The sequence below is a fragment of the Malaclemys terrapin genome, chromosome 18, assembly GCF_027887155.1.
Source record: "Malaclemys terrapin pileata isolate rMalTer1 chromosome 18, rMalTer1.hap1, whole genome shotgun sequence".
In the NCBI taxonomy this organism is placed as follows: Eukaryota; Metazoa; Chordata; order Testudines; family Emydidae; genus Malaclemys; species Malaclemys terrapin.
The window spans coordinates 17,894,554-17,914,917 of NC_071522.1; the positions used below are offsets into that span (position 1 = coordinate 17,894,554).

A 20,364-nucleotide genomic window follows, 5' to 3' on the forward strand; every position below is an offset into this window, starting at 1 on the left:
TCCAAAGGTCTAATTCAGTTAACAGTAACTGATCTGTTTGCTATCTCAGAAAAGCCTATGCAACTTAGCTTGTAAGCCTCTAGTTAGTGATGGCATGAGTTGATGCAAACCCCTACAGAGAATCTGAAATTGTTTCCTCTCCCATTTATGCAATGGTTTTAGAGTTCTTCCCTTAGGATATTCGGTATTACCCAGTAGTGCTTTCTTATGCCACGCATGCCTAACAAGAGGGTTCAAGTATGTTCATTCAGGATCAAGGGGGAAACGCGTGTACAGTTACTTTACCGTTCTACTGTTTCCTTATATGAAACTATTTCTTCACTGAGCCAATTCACATACCTCCACCCCCCATTAAATGTTAAATCTTAACGATGCAAGTGCAATACTTGGGATGATTGGTAAACATGGACATCATAACATGGGAAAGGAGATCTCCTCTACACTGAATTTACAAAATTACTCCAAACATCAGCATGTCATATATTTGATACACATCTTGATGCAATCATTCACAAAATGACTGATAATTAAAGTGTTTAAACAAGGTAAATATGTTTTGGGAAAAACTGAGTAGTGGCAGTAGGGATCTAATCTTGTTTAAATCCCATCAACCCACTGCCTATTTAGGTGTAGGAAATCAAAGAAGAGAACTCTGCTAAGAGCTAGACATGTGGAAAAGGCAAGTTATCCCAATACACTCCAAGGAGAGTCTATCTGTTGCACAAATCTAAGAACAGGGTATTTTAGGTTTAAAAAGTCACTACTTTAGCACTTTTGTAACTAGGTGAATCATTGCTGTCACATATCAAGCACAGTAACCTAGTGGTTATCAATGTACCACTCAGTGACATACTGGCAAGGAGGAGTAGGGAGAAGTCAAATTCAAAAGGTGATGTGAAAGATGGTGTGACCCTTCCATGAGTGTGTGTAATAAATGTCTGATTTTGTGCAACTTCACACAGAGGTCTGGTGGCGTAAGTTAAACTGCTGGGGGAGCTACTTTAAAAGCATCCATGTTTGCACACACGCAGGCTGATTGCTTTTCCTGATACACCTTTGTCTTCTAGCCCCATGTGTATTAGGCGAAGCAACCAGCAGAAGTGTGTGTCCAAGGATGGATATTTTTAAAGTAGCTTCCCCCTCTTGCTCCCCAGCATTTTATCTTACACCTCTAAGCAGCTTGGTGTGAAAGTTAGACTACCTCAGGCCTGGTATACACTTAAAACTTAGGTTGACATAGCTAAGGTGTTCAGGAGTGTGAAAAATCCACACCCCCGAGCGCCACAGCTATACCGACCTAACCCCCCAGTGTACATGCAGCTACATCCATGGAAGAATGTGTCCACTCACCTAGCTACTGTTGCTTGGGGAGGAGGAGTTCCTACAGCAATGGAAAAACCCCTTCTGCTGCTGTACTCTGAGTCTATGCTATGATGTTATGCCAGTTTAGCTATGGCACCACAGCTATGCTGCAATAGTGCCCATGGTGTAGATTTGGCTTCAGACACTTTAACTCCAGCTTGCTAACGTGCAATTTAAACCACCTTAACACATCTGAGTTTGACTGTTTTTCAAAAGAGTGTGTATGTGTATGTATATAGATCTCCTTACTATATGTTCCATTCTATGCATCTGAAGAAGTGGGCTGTAGCCCACGAAAGCTTATGCTCAAATAAATGTGATAGTCTCTAAGGTGCCACAAGTACTCCTGTTCTTTTTTCAAAAGAGTGGTTTTTGTAAAGGGAAATCATGCCGCACCAATCTACTAGAATTCTTTGAGGGGGGTCAACAAGCATGCGGACAAGAGGGAATCCAATGGATAGAGTGTATTTAGATTTTCAGAAAGCCTTTGACAAGGTCCCTCACCAAAGGCTCTTAAGCAAAGTAAGCTGTCATGGGATAAGAGGGAAGGTCCTCTCTTGGATTGGTAACTAGTTAAACAATAGGAAAAAAAGGGTAGGAATAAATGGGCTGGGCCCAGTCCTATTCAACACATTCATAAATGATCTGGGGAAAGGGGTAAACAGTGAGGTGACAAAATTTGCAGATGATACAAAACTACTCAAGATAGTTAAGTCTCAGGCAGACTGCGAAGAACTACAAAAGGATCTCACAAAACTAGGTGACTGGGCAACAAAATGGCAGATGAAATTCAATGTTGATAATGCAAAGTAATGCACATTGGAAAACAATCCCAACTATACATATAAAATGATGGGGTCTAAATTAGCTGTTACCACTCAAGAAAGATCTAGGAGTCATTGTGGATAGTTCTCTGAAAACATCCACTCAATGTGCAATCAAAAAAGCAGACAGAACTTTGGGAACTATTAAGAAAGGGATAGATAAGAAGACAGAAAATATCATATTGCCTCTATATAAATCCATGGTACACCCACATGTTGAATAATGCGTGCAGATATGGTGGCCACATCTCAAAAAAGATATGTTGCAATAGGAAAAGGTTCAGAAAAGAGCAACAAAAATGATTAGGGGTATGGAACAGCTGCCATATGAGGAGAGATTAAGAAGACTAGGACTTTTCAGCTGGGAAAAAAGATGACTAAGGGGGGCTATGACAGAGGTCTATAAAATCATGACTAGGGTGGAGAAAGTATATAAGGAAGTGTTATTTATTCCTTGTAACACAAGGACTAGGGGTCATCAAATGACATTAATAGGCAACAGGTTTAAGACAAACAAAAGGAAGTATTTTTTCTACACAATGCACAGTCAACCTGAGGAACTCCTTGCCAGAGGATGTTGTGAAGGCCAAGACTATAACAGGATTCAAAAAAGAACTAGATAAATTCACGGAGGATAGGTCCATCAATGGCTATTAGCCAAGATGGGCAGGGATTGTGTCCCTAGCCTCTGTTTGCCAGAAGCTGGGAATGGGTGACAAGAAATGGATCACTTGTTGATTACCTGTTCTGTTCATTCCCTCTGGGGCACCTGGCATTGGCCACTGTCGGAAGATAGGATACTGGGCTAGATGGGCCTTTGGTCTAATCCAGTATGGCCATTCTTATGTAGAGTGAAAATAGGGAAGTTAATTTATGGCAACAGCTCTAGGCCTTCTAATTGAGTGTAAAGCAAGCAAGCGGATAACTAACCCCTATTATTTATTAATTAAATCAATAAATTTGTTCAATTCATTGAATAAGGTTTCTTCTGGTCTTTAGACTAGGCCTTGTGATCCCAAGCTAGTGTAACTAATGAGTTATTAAATAATTAAGTTGTTATACTTATGTAAATACATAAGGACATCTATCAGACCCCTGCCTTGACCATTTTTAATATTTAATATGTTTTCTGCATATCAAATTACTCCCTGGAATTTGGATTCAGGGCTACCTGGTATCAAGAGGTCTTAGCATTAGGATCATGGTTCTTAGCATCAGGAACTTCAGGCAACTAGTGGCTAGTTGATTTAGATATACAATAATCAGCCACAGACATAGCCTGTTTTCTCCAGAGCTTGTACTGAACTCATCAGTCCACAGAAAAAAGAAGTGCATCCAGACCCCCCCAGGGGCAAGGAGAGGAAAGAAAATAACTCTTGCCAGCTATCGAGGAGAAACTAAAATCCTCATACATTATACAGCAGGGCTTGTATTACACACAGTGCAGCCAGCACATAAAACACTGACTAGTTATTCTACCAATCGTTCTGTATGTCTGAGAGTGGGCATGCTCATTCCTACAGAAGAGCTGTGGGACTGGAGTGACATGACAAAGACTGTCCAGCCACAGGAAACACAGGCAGAAGCCTGTGACAAACATAACCTTATAAACAAAGCTGGAATCAGGAAAACAGTGGCAAGTGACATAGTAACAGTAACTACCTTTTACCATAGCTCTTTGGAGCCACATGAATAGTTTGAGACAAGAACTGTGTAAATTTTCACTATGGAAACTGAGCCAAAGTATTTTCAAAGCAGTATGCGGATTTGTAAGAGAACGACAGCAAGTAAAAAGCAGTTTTACAGAGAATGTTACCTTAATTGTCTCATATTTGTACTGCCTAGTACTACAGAAACAAGTAGGAGAAAGAGTTAACAACCCACTCTGCCCATCCATGGGGACCACCTCCAGCAAGCAATATGCTGAATTCTTTTATTGGGCGCGCAAAGATTCTAGATTTTGTTTACTAGCTAAAACTAGGAAACGTGAATTACAATTTATAAGTTTTATTTCTAAGCGACTCTTTACTGAACAGTTGGTACAAGAAATTAAAGGATACAGGACTGAACCTTAGTATACCCCTGATGAGAGATCTGGCTGGATGGATAAGAAACTGCAATGCAAAATGAACCACATTCCATTGCATGAAAGATTACCCAAAAATCCATAAGTATTAAAATCTCTTTCTTCTGCTGACTTGTGATCTCTTGGGCCCAACTATAGCTTCTTCCTTTTAGGATCAAACACATGACTCAGTGATAGGGATAAAAAACTATCACGTGCTATAGCTTAAAGAGCTGCAAATACACAGCCCAGGAGTGATTAGTGCAAATTCCTGACATCGCACTTGAATATCTGAATCACTGACTAAATTATATGCCGAGGGAACATCACGAGGTGGTCTCTGCAACGTTAGGGAATCATGGAGCTATTATTTGTGTGGTTCTGTACAACTCCATTTAATGCATTAACTCCCTACTGGCTGCTGGGAGGGAGTTGGTGGACAGGCAGTCAGATCCAGGCTAAATAAGAGCCCAGCGAGGTGCTAAAACAAGTTGGATTCCTGGCTTAGACTAATAATTCTTTACTGCTCACAATACTATCAGTTGGTTTGTGGTCCCAGTTTTTATGTCGCACCGCACCCCAACTATCGAGGTGACAGAATAAACCTGGGCATGAACAAATGTAATACTTGGGACAGACTGATTGCACATCTCTTACCTGGAGGGTTTGAGAAAGCTTTACAAAGTCTCTCTGCACTTGCTCACTGACATCTAATTCAGTCTGCAGTCGCTGCGCTTTGTCCTTTTCTTCAAACATCAACTGCTCAAGGTTAGTCTGGGAAGAGACAAGTTATTGATGTTGTGCTTAAACTCTGTACAAAAGGGGCACGGATGGACTTCTGATTAAGTATGGGTCTGGGAATCAGGTGATCTGGGTATATTCCAGTCTTTCTGCCTGAAGTTGACCAGCCATTTACCCTCTCCATGCCTCAGTTTCCCTATCTGTGGAAAAAAGGTTTAATACCCAGTTTCCAAGAGTATGGGGATGGTGACGATTAATTCATTAATGTAGGAAAAAGCCCTTCCCTAGCACCTTATTTCCACAGGTCTCCAAGTAAAACTGCAAGTTTCTGACAATGAAATCAGACAGTAAATGGAGGATCATGATTCTCTCAGAGGTAAATTACTATATTTTCTGTCTGGGTTTTGATCAAGGTGGTATAAAAATCAGACCAGAATTAATTCATTCCTCTGCCAGTGCAGTACTGTTCCCCACAGTAACCACTGAAATGTCAAATATTCAGAGTCTCAGGGGACCCAAACTGGTTAATCCAGTTTTAAAATGACTCGGAATGGAGCTTTCAACAACTTCCCTCAGCACAGTCAGGGCATCTCCTGAGATCCACTCTTCCCCTTTCTGTTTCATCCTTACTCTTAGCAATACCCATTTTGACCAGCAGCGTGAGCTTTCAGAACACTATGCTTGAAAAAACACAAGTGTCTGTACAAATTCAAAACTGACTTTCATACAGAGCCACCAACATAACAGTTACCTTCGCAGTGGTCTCCTTCTTTAGCTGTTCTTCAAGAGTGTTTTTCATTTCCTGAAGACTCTCCAGCTGCTGTTGTTTCTCCTGCAAGGTGCACTCCAACTGTGAAATCAGAGAACATCAATTACTCGAAACCCTCTAAAATTTTCTTTTTCCACAGATGCCTGGCATTCAAAACAATACATAGAAAGATCAGCGTAACTGCCTTTGTAGAGAAACCCCAAGGTAGACATGCCATCACCCCTTTCTTTCCTGAAACTGAAGGAAATGCCTATAGCGAATAACATTTAACTTATTAAGATTAGTATAGAAAGTATATACAATTTTAAGCATTAGGAGAGCATTGCAAAAAACTTGCACTGTTTCCCATGTTATAATTCTGTCCTTCAGAGTTCCAAACGTCTACTTATTTGTTCCTTTTAAAGGATAGTGCTGCTCCTCAAAATCCACAAGCATACAAGTTCTCAACTTGCAACAATCTGGCAATGCACACTGTGGTCAGAGAACTCTCCGACACAGAATAAGCACTCCTTCCTTTTTATGGAAGGAAGTAAATTCTCTATTATTTCACAGCTACAGTGACATGAAGGCCACAACGTGGTAAGTGTTCAGAGGGGGAGCCGTGTTAGTCTGAATCTGTAAAAAGCGACACAGAGTCCTGTGGCACCTTACAGACGTATTGGAGCATAAGCTTTCATGGGTGAATGCCCACTTCGTCAGACGCATGTAGTGGAAATCATTCCGAACTATCCTGCTTGTATCTCCCTAGACACGCGTGACTTGTCAGATAGTGTCCTCATTCAGAGTCATTTTACAAAATACATATTTTGGTTAGTAACAACTAAGCAGAGCCAGCAAGGAAAGTTAGTTTATTTTCTCTGACATGAGAGGGGTTGATATTGACACAGAGATTCTAGAACAAGAATGAATCACCTTGTTGGGATTCTCCTTCCTGCCCATTTTATCAGGTTAAATTTTCTACATTTACGTTTGCAAAATTCTTAAATGATCTTCAAACTGAACGCTTACCTGTTCCTTGTCCACTTTTATTCTTTCCAATTCAGCTTTTAGGCTAGAAATAGAAGCTGCAAAACAGAGGAAAATCAAACTTTTCACTTCATCAAGGCACTAGCTTCTCCAGATTTTACACCTCACTTTCATCAACCCATTTAAAAAAAAAAAAAAAAAAATCTAAATGTATCATGGTAAATGTATCTGAAGATCTTTTTACAATGTGGAATGGTTTACCTCCAGCCAGAGTTCTCTGCAAGACTAATGTGTAATCCAACAGATCCCAGCAAGGATATGTTCTGAAGATTTCTCTTCATTCATTCTGGGAGTTACCATTTCCCCCCTTATAACTCATCTCTCAATAGCTTATGATCATGGCAATCTTCCTCTGGTAGGTAAATGATCTCCTTTAAGGCAGCTGCCAACATAGTCCTATGGTCACCGGGTGGTATTAACAGAGGCAGGGGCAATCGCCTTCTCCTCAGCCCAACCTATTTTATCCATGTTCTAGTGCCACACCCATCACTATTGTGTCTGGAACACATACAAGTGTTCAGGGAGTGACACCCCCTCCCTGGTTAAACTTTGGTCTCCCAGAGCATGCAGCGCTGTTATTAAGGCACCATTAATATTATGAAGTTAACTTATTGTGAACTTGCAAAAATGTGTGCTTCTTCTGAAGACTTAGAGCTTTGTTTTGTAACGCTGGTCTGCTATGCTGTCTCTTGTACACACTTTATTTAAATTTCCTGACTAGAGCCTTGAAATAAGTAAACATGTTAATAATGCAGAGTCCTGGATAGAACTGTAAGTGTGAGTTACACTGACTGTGACAATGGGTCAAGAGAGGAACTTTAATATGTACCGGATGTAACACAGTCAGTGCAGGTTACATGCATCTCTAATAGGCATCAAGCACAGTTCATTATTTTTACCATGTTAGCACCAGGAGAAGGATTTCTGAGATTAAGAACAAATGCTAAATTTTAGTTGATAGAAGAAAGGAATCTTGACCCCGCAAGAGCTATGGATTAAGGAGGAAAACTGAATTGCAACATTACAAAAATAAATAAATAAATAAAAACAAAGTCGTGCCCACTTGAAGAACACTTTTTCTAAGGCAACCTGCCCTAAAAACAGGACCAAGTGTCTCATCTTTCTCCCACCTTCTGCCAACCCAAGGAGCCCAAGTTACTTCCTGCTCTCCTGGAGTAGCACATACCACTTCCCACCTGGTTACTCAGGTGCCTATTGTCTTAGCTGAATTTTAGGATGGTACAGAACTGTCCTTTGATCCCCTTTACTTTTTAGGCATTTGAGGAGAAAGAAACCATTTCATTTTTATGTGCTATGCCTTAGGGAAGCTTTTAACCTCCTCTCTAACAGCAGGGAAGGCAAGGCTGGCAAAACTAATCTCACTCTAAACAAAAATGCTGTGTTGCACCCTTTTCCCTGGACCTACATTTCGACTTACACCAAAAAGGCTCCAGCAAGGGGACCTGCATGAACACACCTTGGATGCTATATCAAAATAAACAATTACTTCTCTCTTTCTGTGTTTTGGGTTTATTTCTGTAAGTTACCGGCACCATAATCACATTTTTAAAATGCACTTATTCACTTAAACATAACTGTTTTATTCTTTTCATCATTATCTCCTCCTCATTTTTACTCATCTAGCTGCAAGATTCTGCTTCCCCTCTAGCAGAGGGCGGATGCTTGGTTTTCTGAGGGTTAAGTAAAAGAGGCTAGGTTTCACCAATAATGAGATAGAACAAGCATCTCCCACTAAAAACAACCCCCTGCTAGTAGTATTCCCTATCAAATAAAACCTCACGGTGAACTATTCCAATACATCTCTCATGTCTTCCTTAGATTCACATTTACAGATATCACAATGGTTCCTTCTGACATTATAGTCTGACCTCCTGCATAAACACAGGCCAAGGAATTGTTACTGATATCTGTGTCAAAGTCAACAAAACAAAGATATCAATCTAAAAAACGGCACAAAATTAGGCAGCAAACAGTAATCTCACCCTTAAAACTTGGTAACAATTCCACTTCCCATTTTATCTCCTTTTTTTCCATTTACACTTCCGCTTTTAATATTAAGTTACATGCTACATCAGAAGGCATATTTGGCCATATTTCACCATAGACACTGTGTCTTCTTGTGAATTTAGGATTATATTCAGATGCACAATTTGTCAAATGCAGTCTGTCACAACTGTTATAAATAAAAGCTACTTTTTAGGGCTGTCAAGCGAGTAAAAAAATTAATTGCAATTAATCGCACTGTTAAACTATAATAGAATACCATTTATTTAAATGTTTTTGGATGTTTTCTACATTTTCAAATATATTGATTTCAATTACAACACAGAATACAAAGTGTACAGTGCTCACAATATATTTATTTTTGATTACAAATATTTGTACTGTAAAAAACAAAAATAGTATTTTTCAATTCACCTCACACAAGTACTGTAATACAATCTCTATCATGAAAGTTGAATTTACAAATGTAGAATTATGTACAAAAAATAATTGCATTCAAAAATAAAACAATGTAAAACTTTAGAGCCTACAAGTCCACTCAGTCCTACTTCTTGCTAAGCCAGTCACTCAGACAAACAAGTTTGTTTACATTTGCAGGAGATAATGCTGCCTGCTTCTTGTTTACAACGTCACCTGAAAGGAACAGGCGTTCGCATGGCACTGTTGTAGCCGGCATCACAAGACATTTACGTGCCAGATGCGTTAAAGATTCATATGTCCCTTCATGCTTCAACCACCATTCCAGAGGACATGCGTCCATGCTGATGATGGGTTCTGCTCGATAATGACTCAAAGCAGTGCAGACCAACACATATTCACTTTCATCATCTGAGTCAGATGCCACCAGCAAAAGGTTGATTTTCTTTTTTGGTGGTTCAGGTTCTGTAGTTTCTGCATTGGTGTGTTGCTCTTTTAAGACTTCTGAAAGCATGCTCCACACCTCGTCCCTCTCAGATTTTCGAAAGCACTTCAGATTCTTAAACCTTGGGTCAAGTGCTGTAGCCATCTATAGAAATTTCACATTGGTACCTTCTTTGCGTTTTGTCAAATTTGCAGTGAAAGTGTTCTTAAAATGAAGAACATGTGCTGGGTCATCATCTGAGACTGCTACAACATGAAATACATGGCAGAATGTGGGTAAAACAGAGCAGGAGACATACTATTCTCCCCCAAGGAGAATAGTCAAAATTTAATTACTGTATTTTTTTTTTTTTAAATGAGCATCATCAGCATGGAAGCATGTCCTCTGGAATGGTGGCTGAAGCATGAAAGGGCATACGAATGTTTAGTATATGTGGCACGTAAATACCTTCAATGCTGGCTACAAAAGTGCCATGCAAATGCCTGTTCTAATTTCAGGTGACATTGTAAATAAGCCAGCAGCTTTATCTCCCGTAAATGTAAACAAACTTGTTTGTCTTAGCGATTGGCTGAATAAGAAGTAGGACTGAGTGGACTTGTAGGCTTTAAAGTTTTACATTGTTTTGTTTTTGAGTGGTGTTATGTAACAAAAAAAATTACATTTGTAAATTGTACTTTCACGATAAAGAGATTGCACTATGGTACTTGTATGAGGTGAACTGAAAAATACTGTTTCTTTTGTTTATAATTTTTACAGTGCAAATATTTGTAATAAAAATAATATAAAGTGAGCACTGTACACTTTGTATTCTGTGTTGTAACTGAAATCAATATATTTGAAAATGTAGAAAAACATCCAAAAATATTTAATACATTTCAATTGGTATTCTATTGTTTAATAGTGCAATTAAAACAGCGATGAATCGCAATTACATTTTAAAAATGTGACTAATTTTTTTGAGTTAATTGTACGAGTTAACTGTGATTAATCGACTGCCCTACTATTTTTGTGCGTTTTCCAAAAGCATGTCAAACGGGACACTGGACTGAATTCTTCTGATGATAATGTGGATACAAGTTACCCAAAACAAGTCCTCAAGAATCTGTTTTCCAACACAGGTTTCTCTTTCTAGATTATTTTGCCCCTTCGCACCTATTTCTTCTTTGCAATTTTCTATTTCCAGCTGTAGAGTTTCTTCTAAATTTTCCTTTAGACACTGTTCAGCTTGAATCTGTTCTTTTAAGAATAAAATTTCTGCCTTCAGTTTTTCTTCAAGGTGATCTGCTGCAGTCCGTACACTAATGATGTCCTCACGATATTTTAATACCAGCTCACTGAGTTCCTGAATTGAAGATTATCAAGAAATTTCAGTTACAACATTTTCACATACATAGAAAGCAATGTACACGGATACCAGTCACTGATAGAGAGTCAAATTACCAGTGGTTTTTTGCTCTGTCTCAGCATCTCAGGCCCCGTCCCCAAAAAGGTTTTAAAGAAGTACAACAAAATTTGCCTGGTAAATTAATATCTTGCAAAAATCTCTCTCTCCTAACACACATTAATTCTCTTCATGCACCAATCCACTATTTATCTGCTATGCTTGAGTGTAAGGGAGTGGACATGTAGGGCTGTTGAGATTTACTATAGCTCAGTACGAAGGATTATACCAGTTCTTAACCTTCACTGCTCAACATAACTAATCTGTGCACCCCTCTGCCACCCCACACAATGCCTTGCAGAGTCAAGACCTTAAATTTAGAATCCGGTTGTTTCTGCAGTTTTACCAGACCACTACGTAACTTCTTCCACTTAGTTCTACTGTTACATTTTGTTCATTTAAATATTCTAATCAATCATTTCAAAATTTTACCTCCATGGATTCTGGCAGACTGAAATCTTCAGCTTGCTGTAAAGACACATGCAAGCTATGCTTTCCCTGAAGGCTTTCATTATCTTTTTGTAGTCTCACCAACTCTTCTGAGACCTGCTCCCTTGACTGCATCAGGACAGCCTCCAAAATAAGGAGAAAATGCAAAATTATAGTCATGCTAGGGTCTAGTCACAGCCAATTTGTCACAGTGCTTCCAAAGCTAGTGGAACCCAGGGCAATTTATATTCTCTGTGAAGGAGGATGGCAGTATGGATCAACTCCCCCGGGTTAGCCTTGGTTATTCCAGTACTAGTAAAAAGTAAAACCACAACACCCACAAAGATTTAACACTTACCAATTGCCTACATAAAAGATAAACTAAATTAAATGTAACAGCTTAACTGCAGTCAGTCATAAGTAAAAGAGCAGGCCATACATACAGCCCCATTATGTATCTTCCAATTTTTTGGTAGCCAATGGACAAGGTGGTGTGTGTGGCACACATGTGTTTAATTTTTTTTCTGTCTACCTAATTAATTATATAAATAACTGAGACCAAGTTCCGTCTTTGAATATGTTGTGTTGCTATGAGCCACATGATGGAAACTGTTATTTCATTTGCTTTTTTTAAAAATAGGAGGTTATATATTAGAAGAACAATCAAGTTGCAAAGTCAAGAACTCAAAAGGTAGGAAATGTTAGAATTTTGGTTGCTTGTGCAACCTCAATGCATATGCACAAGTGGGCCAAATTATGATACCATCTAGTTACATGATAATATACAATGTTTTTCTTACAGGACCCCTGTCTCATTCATTGCTCTGGAGATAAATCAGGGTTGTTAGCAAAGGAGACTCATCTGGAAGACCTCTGGCTTCATTTGCTGAGAAAGCTGGGCAGGATTGAGGCAGGGGACTGCATGAAGAGAAAGGATGGTCTCATGGTTAAGGCAGCTGAATGATGCCCTGTGGAATTGGGTTCTATCCCTGCTTCTGTCACAGACTTCCTATGTGATGCCACACACATCTCTTATGCCGAAGTTTTCACAGGTGGGCACGAACGTGTTCTTCAATTTCTTGGTGCCTGACTTGAGACCCTAGAGTCTGATTTGCACAAGTGATGAGCACTCACAGCTGCAACTGTGATGTCACGGCAGCTTGCTCGAACATATAAAGTGTCATATAAATGCTCTGAAGGAAAAAAAACGGGCCTTAGGCATCTCAAAACAATCTCCACTGAAAGTTAGTGGAATTTTTGGATCTTAATCTCTGTGTCACTGTTTCCCATCTGTAAAATTGGGCTAATACCCCTTCATCGGGAGTGTTGTGAAAATAAATTCTTTAATATCGGTGAAGCACTTGGCTCCTATAAGTGATTAGCGTCATAGAAAAGCCCAGGAGGGAAGTATTATTTTTGCCTTCAGAGCAGGGTGTGAATAGTGTGCAGTAAATAAGGCTGGGTACCACACACAACAACAAAGAGTGCACAAAATATTAAACAGCTGCTTATTAAATGAGCACCATCCATTCTGTGCATTGAAGGAAGCTGGGGTCCTGTGGAAAAAGTAGTATGAGATCATGTAATTAGAGACTATTGTAATGCCTACACATAAGAGGGCCAAATTAAGGTTGCACATGCAACCTGAATTCTGGCATTTCCTACCTTCTGAGTGCTTGACTTTGCAACTTCAATTTTTTTTAAACATATATGTACACACACAAAAAGGTATGAGACACAGGGTAAGGTGGCTATATTTAAAGACCAAACTTGGTCTCTTCCTGGAAAAGAAGCTTCACCACGCTGCTGCAGGGTTGTGGGTCTTTCCTCCTTACAAGTGCTGAGAGCAACAGGGAGCAAGATCCATTCATCAGCCAAAATTCAAGTATGAGGAGGCCGCCCCTGGCTCCACCACATCAGAAACATAAATTCCTGGGCTTTCCTGTGCAGGGGAGAATGAGAGACCAGAGACTCCTGAGCCAGAACTTCTCCCAGAAGAGCTTCAACCACAGCAGCTTTTTGCAATGGTGGTGAAGACAAGTGTCAGTGGGGGGATGATCTGCGCAAGTATGGAAGAGACCTTGGTGCAGACCGTGACATTACAAACTGCTTCAGGTTCAGCACTACAGGATTCATAAATATCCTTATGGTAAATGCATGGCTGACGTGGTTAGACAGCAAGATAAACAAACACACCCATTCATTTTCATTTACGTGTTTAAAAATAGTGTATCCGCAATATTGAGCATACAATATTATTGAAAAGGTATTTAAAAGTGAAGTTTCTTTACCATTTGCTCCTGAACACTTCTCTTTGCTTGGGAAAATGCCTGCTGTAATTCACTGAGTAAGGTCTCAGACTCCTGTGATCTAACAATAAGTGAAGATATCTTCCAAAAACCAAAAACAAAGAAAGATATAGTTACGTGTCTGAAACAGATTAAGCAGGTTTTGAGAGAGTATTGAATATCCATCCATTCCCACTTTTCAACCCTCACATGTACTTCAGATATTACAGCTTTATATTCATTCAGACCAGGTTTTGTTTTATTGGCTCATGTATCACAAGCTCATTATTTGAAAGAGATACTCTAACTCATACAGACAGAATTAAGATTTTTTTTTTACAAATAGTATATTAATTCTACTGAAAACTAACAATGAAATAGTAATTAATTCTGATCATACCCAAATGTAGACACTTCAGAGCCAATTAAGGCAGAAAAAAACATAGATCTATTTTTCCAGGGTAGAAAGATAATGTTTCTTAAAAAAAAAAAAAAAAGTTTTCAGTGGAATTGCAGTACTTTTTGAAATATAAAATAAGAGATTCAGAATTCTGACTATAAAATAAAATCTTATTCCATGGCTTGTAAAGAAAAAATGCTCATTATTTAGCTTTGATATTCCCTTAAACATAGAGTGAACTGTACTGAAAGCCAGAGTACAAACCATCTAAATTTAATTCCATGCCCAGAAGACTTTGTCCACTGGTTATTTTATTAGTAGGATAAAACATAAAAAAAAAATCTGATTGATTCCAGGGAAGTAGCACCCAAAATTATGCACACTTTGTTTCTCCATTATTGTATCACAGAAATCAACAGGTCTGCGGCCCTGAGTTTACAGTACTGCACATTACAGGCACAGAAAAAAGTTTAAAAAGTCTATAAATACCAGCCTTATTTCCCATTTTACTACTATTACTATTTGTTTTGTGATAGCACCTAAGAGTCCATCAGAGACCAAGTCCCGATTGTGCTAGGGGCTGTACAAATAGAGCAAAAATAATAAAGGGGGAGTTTCAGACTGAAAACTTCCCAATTCAGGTTCTCATGGTAAGAATCAGAAGAGACAGGTATGCATTCTGATCAACTATAGTCATTCCCTGCCCAAACAGATAAGCATTAAATGGGTGTCTCCTTCTCAATTGCATTAGCTACCTGTCAAGTGCTGATAGGTTAAATGGTATGATGGGCTAGATTCACAAAAGGACTTATGCTCCTAAAACCCACACTCAGGCCCCACTGGGATTCACAAAACTCTTGCTCAGCTGCCTCTGAGCCTTGTCGGTGCTTAAACTCACTCAGCACCTCAATTTTTGCAGTAAAAGTTCCTCAGCACCTATGTTTCTGTCTCTGAGCCGTCTGGACACCAAAGCCCAGTGCGATGCACAAACTAGGGGACGATAGGTGTTCCTCTGCCCAACTCACTTGTGGGGCCCGATAGAGTAAGCACGCTCAGAGCTTGCCTACTGGATCAAGCCCCACAGATAAGCTTACACTAAATTTCCAAGAGGTGGGAAAAATCTCCCTCATAGCTTTTAGCCTGGTGGTTAGGGTACTAACATGGGTACTCCTCTGTGCAAAAACGGTATAGGCACCTAATGATAAGAGAGGGTTTGCAGCTGAGAATCCCAAACAGAGGGAGGCACCCCCCTCTACCTTGAACTTAGGTGCTTATCTCCAAGAGAGGGGTGGGGCTTAGGAGACATCCCTTGGCTTGGCATCTCCCATTGGCTAGCTTAGGTGAGGAGCTATCTAGCATGCTGGCTTTTGTGAATCCCATTCTGAGGTGTCCATCTCCCCCCATTCATTATGTAGGGAGCTCAGGTGCTGAACTCAGGCTTTGTGAATCTAAGTTAGATGTGGCAATGCCCAGTGTCACCAAGCCCAAGTTTCTCTGTGAATCTAGCTGGAAGTGTATATCCACAAAAGAGATTTAGAAAAGGCTAGGTGCACAGAACCTTAAATTCTTATTTTTTGGATCTTCTACAATGACTCCCTACTCTTAAGAGACTTAAATGCTACTCATTGGGTCAAGGATCTCATCTAAAATAAATTTTTGCAAGCGACCAATGCTAGGTCACCTGCACCCCACGGTGCTCCAGAGTCTAGAAAGTACTACTTATTAAAGGCTCAAAGGGAATTCTAGGTATCTGCAAAAAAAAAAAAAAAAAAAAAAAATATTATATATATATAATGTGTGTGTGTGTATATATATATATATATACACACACACACACACACACACACACACACAGCTTACGTCAAAGAAGCAGCCACATCCCTAGTGGAATGGCTCTCAAGCCCCCCCTTGAATAGAATATTTGATAAGCTTGCAACAGATGCATCTTATTGATGTATTATAAAGCCTTTGCTGAAAGAAGAAATCTATATTTTATGGTCCAAAATCTGATAACAAAACAAGTTCATTTTGCAAGTAAACTTAAAGTGAAAGCTGACTTTTTGGCACCCAGTTTGTGAAATATAACCTTAATGTTGAATTAACATGGCTTTAGAAGGACTAACAAAATGCTTCAAGAACAAAGGGGGGTGACGGAAAGAAGGCAGCGATAACTACGTGAACTCACAGAAGTAACATTAAATCTAATATGGGCAACAGAGGAGATACAGATATATGCCAGATGCTTGTATAAGATCATCCTGACAAGGTATCAGTACTCTGTAGTAAAAGCAATCCTGGACATTTTCATTTGAGTAGCTCCTAGAGTAGGGAGTCTGCGCTGATCCTCACAATTAAGACGACTATTTGAAAATTAAGAATTGGAATACAAAAACATTCCTTTTGAAGAATCCACTTCTTTGCTACAGTGAAGCTTTTTTTTTTTTTTTTACCTGAGTAGCGGAGTCTTCACTGCTTTGCTTCATGTAATCTTCCAGCTCCTGTTTATCTTTCATTGTTTTTTCCAGCTGGTCATTGGCCTGCCTCATCATCACCTGCAGCTTTTTCACCTACATGGTTAGACCAAAAGATTGGAAGCAACCTTTCTTTAAAGGGCAAATCTGTTTCCCCAAAACATAAATGTAATGTAAAAACATTCTGAATTTAGAATTGAGAGTCACAAGAGTTCCTTTGCTGTTTTTCTGCAAAACAGCATGCCTTATTGATTAGATCCATAATGGAATATAGAAAGCTATCTTCCAGTGGATCTCTACTACTCAGGATAAGAAAAAGATTCAGTCTTCAGAATCATTAAAGGGTGTCATTCAGACCCGGAATGAAGTCCGAGGGAAGGGCTGAAGTCTTAAAAATTCTTCAGTGCGCAGGCAGGGGGGACACATTATAGATGCTTTAGAATTATTTTATGCTGTTGGCACAAAAATTACATATAATCTTTTTGCCTTTGCTGCAGCAATTCTCATGGTGTCAGTAAATACAATAGAATTTATAAAGTGAAAAGCACTTAAGGAATTATTCAGTTCAGCCCAAAAAATCATTACAAGGATATTTCATTCAGGATGACTGCATAATGCAATTTTACTTTTCTGTAGAACACAGGGTCTTTCATTGCATGATAGCGTAGTACTAAGTAATGTGGCATACTACTTGGCAAATATCTAAGTAGTATGCCTATGCAAGCATGCATGATTTCATACACAAATTGCAGCAAATTTGATTACAGCACTAAATTGGCATGAGCTTCCCAGAATTCGAAGTAGCTTAACTAAAATCCCTGAAAATAAAGTAAAGAAGATAAAATGGCAGATAGTTAATAGCTACATTCTTGGCTGTTTCTACAGCTGCAATATCTCTGTACAGCCCGGGAAAAAAACCCTTACCTGATCTCTTGTCTCGGCCTCCTGAATCTGGATTCCCTGCAACTGCTTCTCATAATTCGAACACATATCACAGCGTCTTCCCAGCTTGTTTCCTGCATTCTGCACCTGGAGGACACAAAGATATTACTTGCCATAAAGACTTTAAAAGGAATGTCTGAGTGATATATAGACTCACTCATGTTGTGCAATCATAGAATGTTGCTGCAGATAAGAGCTATGGGTGTGGAAAATTTCTGGAAGAGACAGGAGCAAAAGTCATGTAGCAGCAGGATTAAATTATTTTATGCCTAAAGAGCAATATAAACAGAAAGGACCCAAAGACAAGTGATCTAAATGGCTAGAGATGGAAAGACTTCGACATGGAGATCACAAAGACAGGGATTGTTAAGTTTAGAAACGAGACCAATAAGAGGGGATGTGAAAGAGATATAAAAGATAAAGAATGGTAGAGAATGAAATAGGAACACTGATTTACTCTTACATAACATCGGGGTAGTCAATAAAAACCAAGAGACAACTAAAAAAAACACTTGCATAGTTAACCTGTGAAACACACTTCCACCAGGTAGCACTGAGGCCAAAAGCTTAGCGGGATTTAAAAAAATTAAATTTTTACATGGATAAGAATAATATCAATTTTTTTTTTTATTTTACAAAAATTGTAAGAAGTATAAACACTTATCCTTCTGGGCATAAGCCTGTGGTCAGGAAGAAACTTCCCCTATGAACAGATACCATAATTCCAAGTTTTTCATAAAAAACAATACAGGCAAGATTCCCAGCTGGTATAAATTACCATAGCACCCTTGATGGAGCTACACCAACTTACGCCAGGTGAGGATCTGACCCCATGCTTTTTAGGGCGCTTTCATAGCAAGACAACATCCTGACACTGAAGAAGTTAATGGGAGCTTTGCCATTGACTTCAGTGGGGCCAAGATTCCACGTGTGGTCATTGTAACTCTCAGCAAAACACTATCAGTCAAGGCTCCTTCATGTTTTTTAACAGGCTTGGCTCTTTATATGTCCAGCAAGGTGAAGTATGGAGAATGTCCTATTTTCTGAATGGCTTAAAAGAAATTGCAATACACATTTTTTCCAAAAGAATACAACACTTTTGGCATTTTTCTTGTAAATTTGTGATCTCCCCCCCCAATAACTTTCCCCGCTTTTTGCTATGACATCCAACCAGCTTTAATTAGGGGGGTTTCTGTCACCTTCCTCTGCTGCACCTGTTACTGCTCAATGTCAGATAGGATACTGAACTAGATGGACCTCTATGTTGCCATTTTTACATTTTAATGGTTTTAATATGGATTCAGACTAGTGTTTTATCAAAGCAATAGCTACAAGTCAGTGCTGTGAATTGGAATCTCATATGTATTTCTCACTCTCCTCACCGCCCACCCAGAGCTGTATTCATAGCTGCCTGAACTGTGGATTATATTCCTGCCTCCAGAATTAAGTGGAAACAGTATTTCTCTCAGAATTCCAAGAAAGGGCTGGAGTAAAATGTCATCCAAATGCCAAGGGAGCAAGAATATGTTCAGAAGGCTATAGAGGACTGGATTCATCCATGTAATCATTATAATGTAGGGTCTCCCTCTACACCACAAGGAAAAGATAATTGCTTTATTGTCGGTGTAGAGAGGTTCTCTTAAGCATGTTATGAATAGCCCTTCTGATTTCTAGTGTCCCAGTAATTCTCACAGGGCGATACTAGGATCACCAGTGTAACAATCACTACTACATCTGCCCTGTTTATTTCTTCCCATTCTCCTTTTAGCATTCATCTCTTCACTCCTGGCAATCCTTCCTCCTGTGTTTGCTTCAGTCTTGCCTTTTCTTCTCCCCTTTTTGTACTTGCATTTTTACCTTCCTTTCTTCCACTTTATTCCCTCCCATTTCCTCCATTTTAGAGTTTCTTCTTAGCCCCCCCCAGTCCCCCTTTACATTTTAGTCTATGTGGAGATGGTGGGCATAGTTGCTGAGCACAACTGCATTCCGTGACAGGAGAACGTGCCTGGGCTTTGAATTTGTCACCATATACAGTTATTAAAGGAACTGACACTTAGAACTCCCCGAAGTGGCACTTGCCTTGGTCAGCTCACAATGAAACTAACTAGAACTGTAATGTGTCAATTTCAATCTGCTGCATGGGGTCCAGGGAAATCTGTTCCTTATAGGAGCAAGTCCCTGAAAAATATGTCTGAAGTTGATTATATTGTAGCCAGTTTGGTCACTCACCTCTAAACTTTGTTTCCTGCATAACCCTTGGTGGACAAGGGGATCAGTGTTAGGCCCACCACTGTTTCCTGTTAGACTTCTTCATCCTGTCCTGCACCACATTTGGCTCTTCCCTCTCCCACATCTCACAGTTGCTTTATATTTTCTTCTCTCCTTTTCATTTCTCATCTTTTCTCTATATCTTTTCCCTTACTGCAAGGTCAAAACCACCTTTGAAGCAACAGTCAGATTCCTAAATCAGATCCCCTCTGCAGCCCTTCCAAGTGTAATACACTTCAGGGTTTCATGAAAAAGAAAGTTGACTCTGATTGTTCCTACTCAGGGGAGTCTCCATCTACATCAAGCACGCCTGATGCACAGAACTATCTTCAAATGGAAACTAACCAGGATCACATGAAGCTAGTCAATTTCCTTCTCCAGTTCCTTTGTAGCTGCTGGATTAAATACGACTGCTCCAGAGCAATTCAGAAGCACTGAACACAGAAGCTAT

The 20,364-nt window shown here is 39.4% G+C and overlaps 1 protein-coding gene across 3 annotated transcripts in view; it reads right to left on the reverse strand.

Moving 5' to 3' along the window:
- The window catches only part of RABEP1 (rabaptin, RAB GTPase binding effector protein 1), a 75,434-nt gene that overhangs the window by 3,817 nt on the left and 51,253 nt on the right, over positions 1–20,364 (reverse strand). For all 3 annotated transcript variants that reach the window (XM_054008625.1, XM_054008624.1, XM_054008623.1), the window contains 8 exons: positions 17,628–17,732; positions 16,683–16,799; positions 13,836–13,934; positions 11,548–11,688; positions 10,827–11,016; positions 6,770–6,825; positions 5,744–5,842; positions 4,909–5,025 (listed from right to left, as the gene is read on the reverse strand). In XM_054008625.1, coding sequence (XP_053864600.1) covers positions 4,909–5,025; positions 5,744–5,842; positions 6,770–6,825; positions 10,827–11,016; positions 11,548–11,688; positions 13,836–13,934; positions 16,683–16,799; positions 17,628–17,732 — 924 coding nt within the window. The remainder of the gene's footprint in view (positions 1–4,908; positions 5,026–5,743; positions 5,843–6,769; positions 6,826–10,826; positions 11,017–11,547; positions 11,689–13,835; positions 13,935–16,682; positions 16,800–17,627; positions 17,733–20,364) is intronic.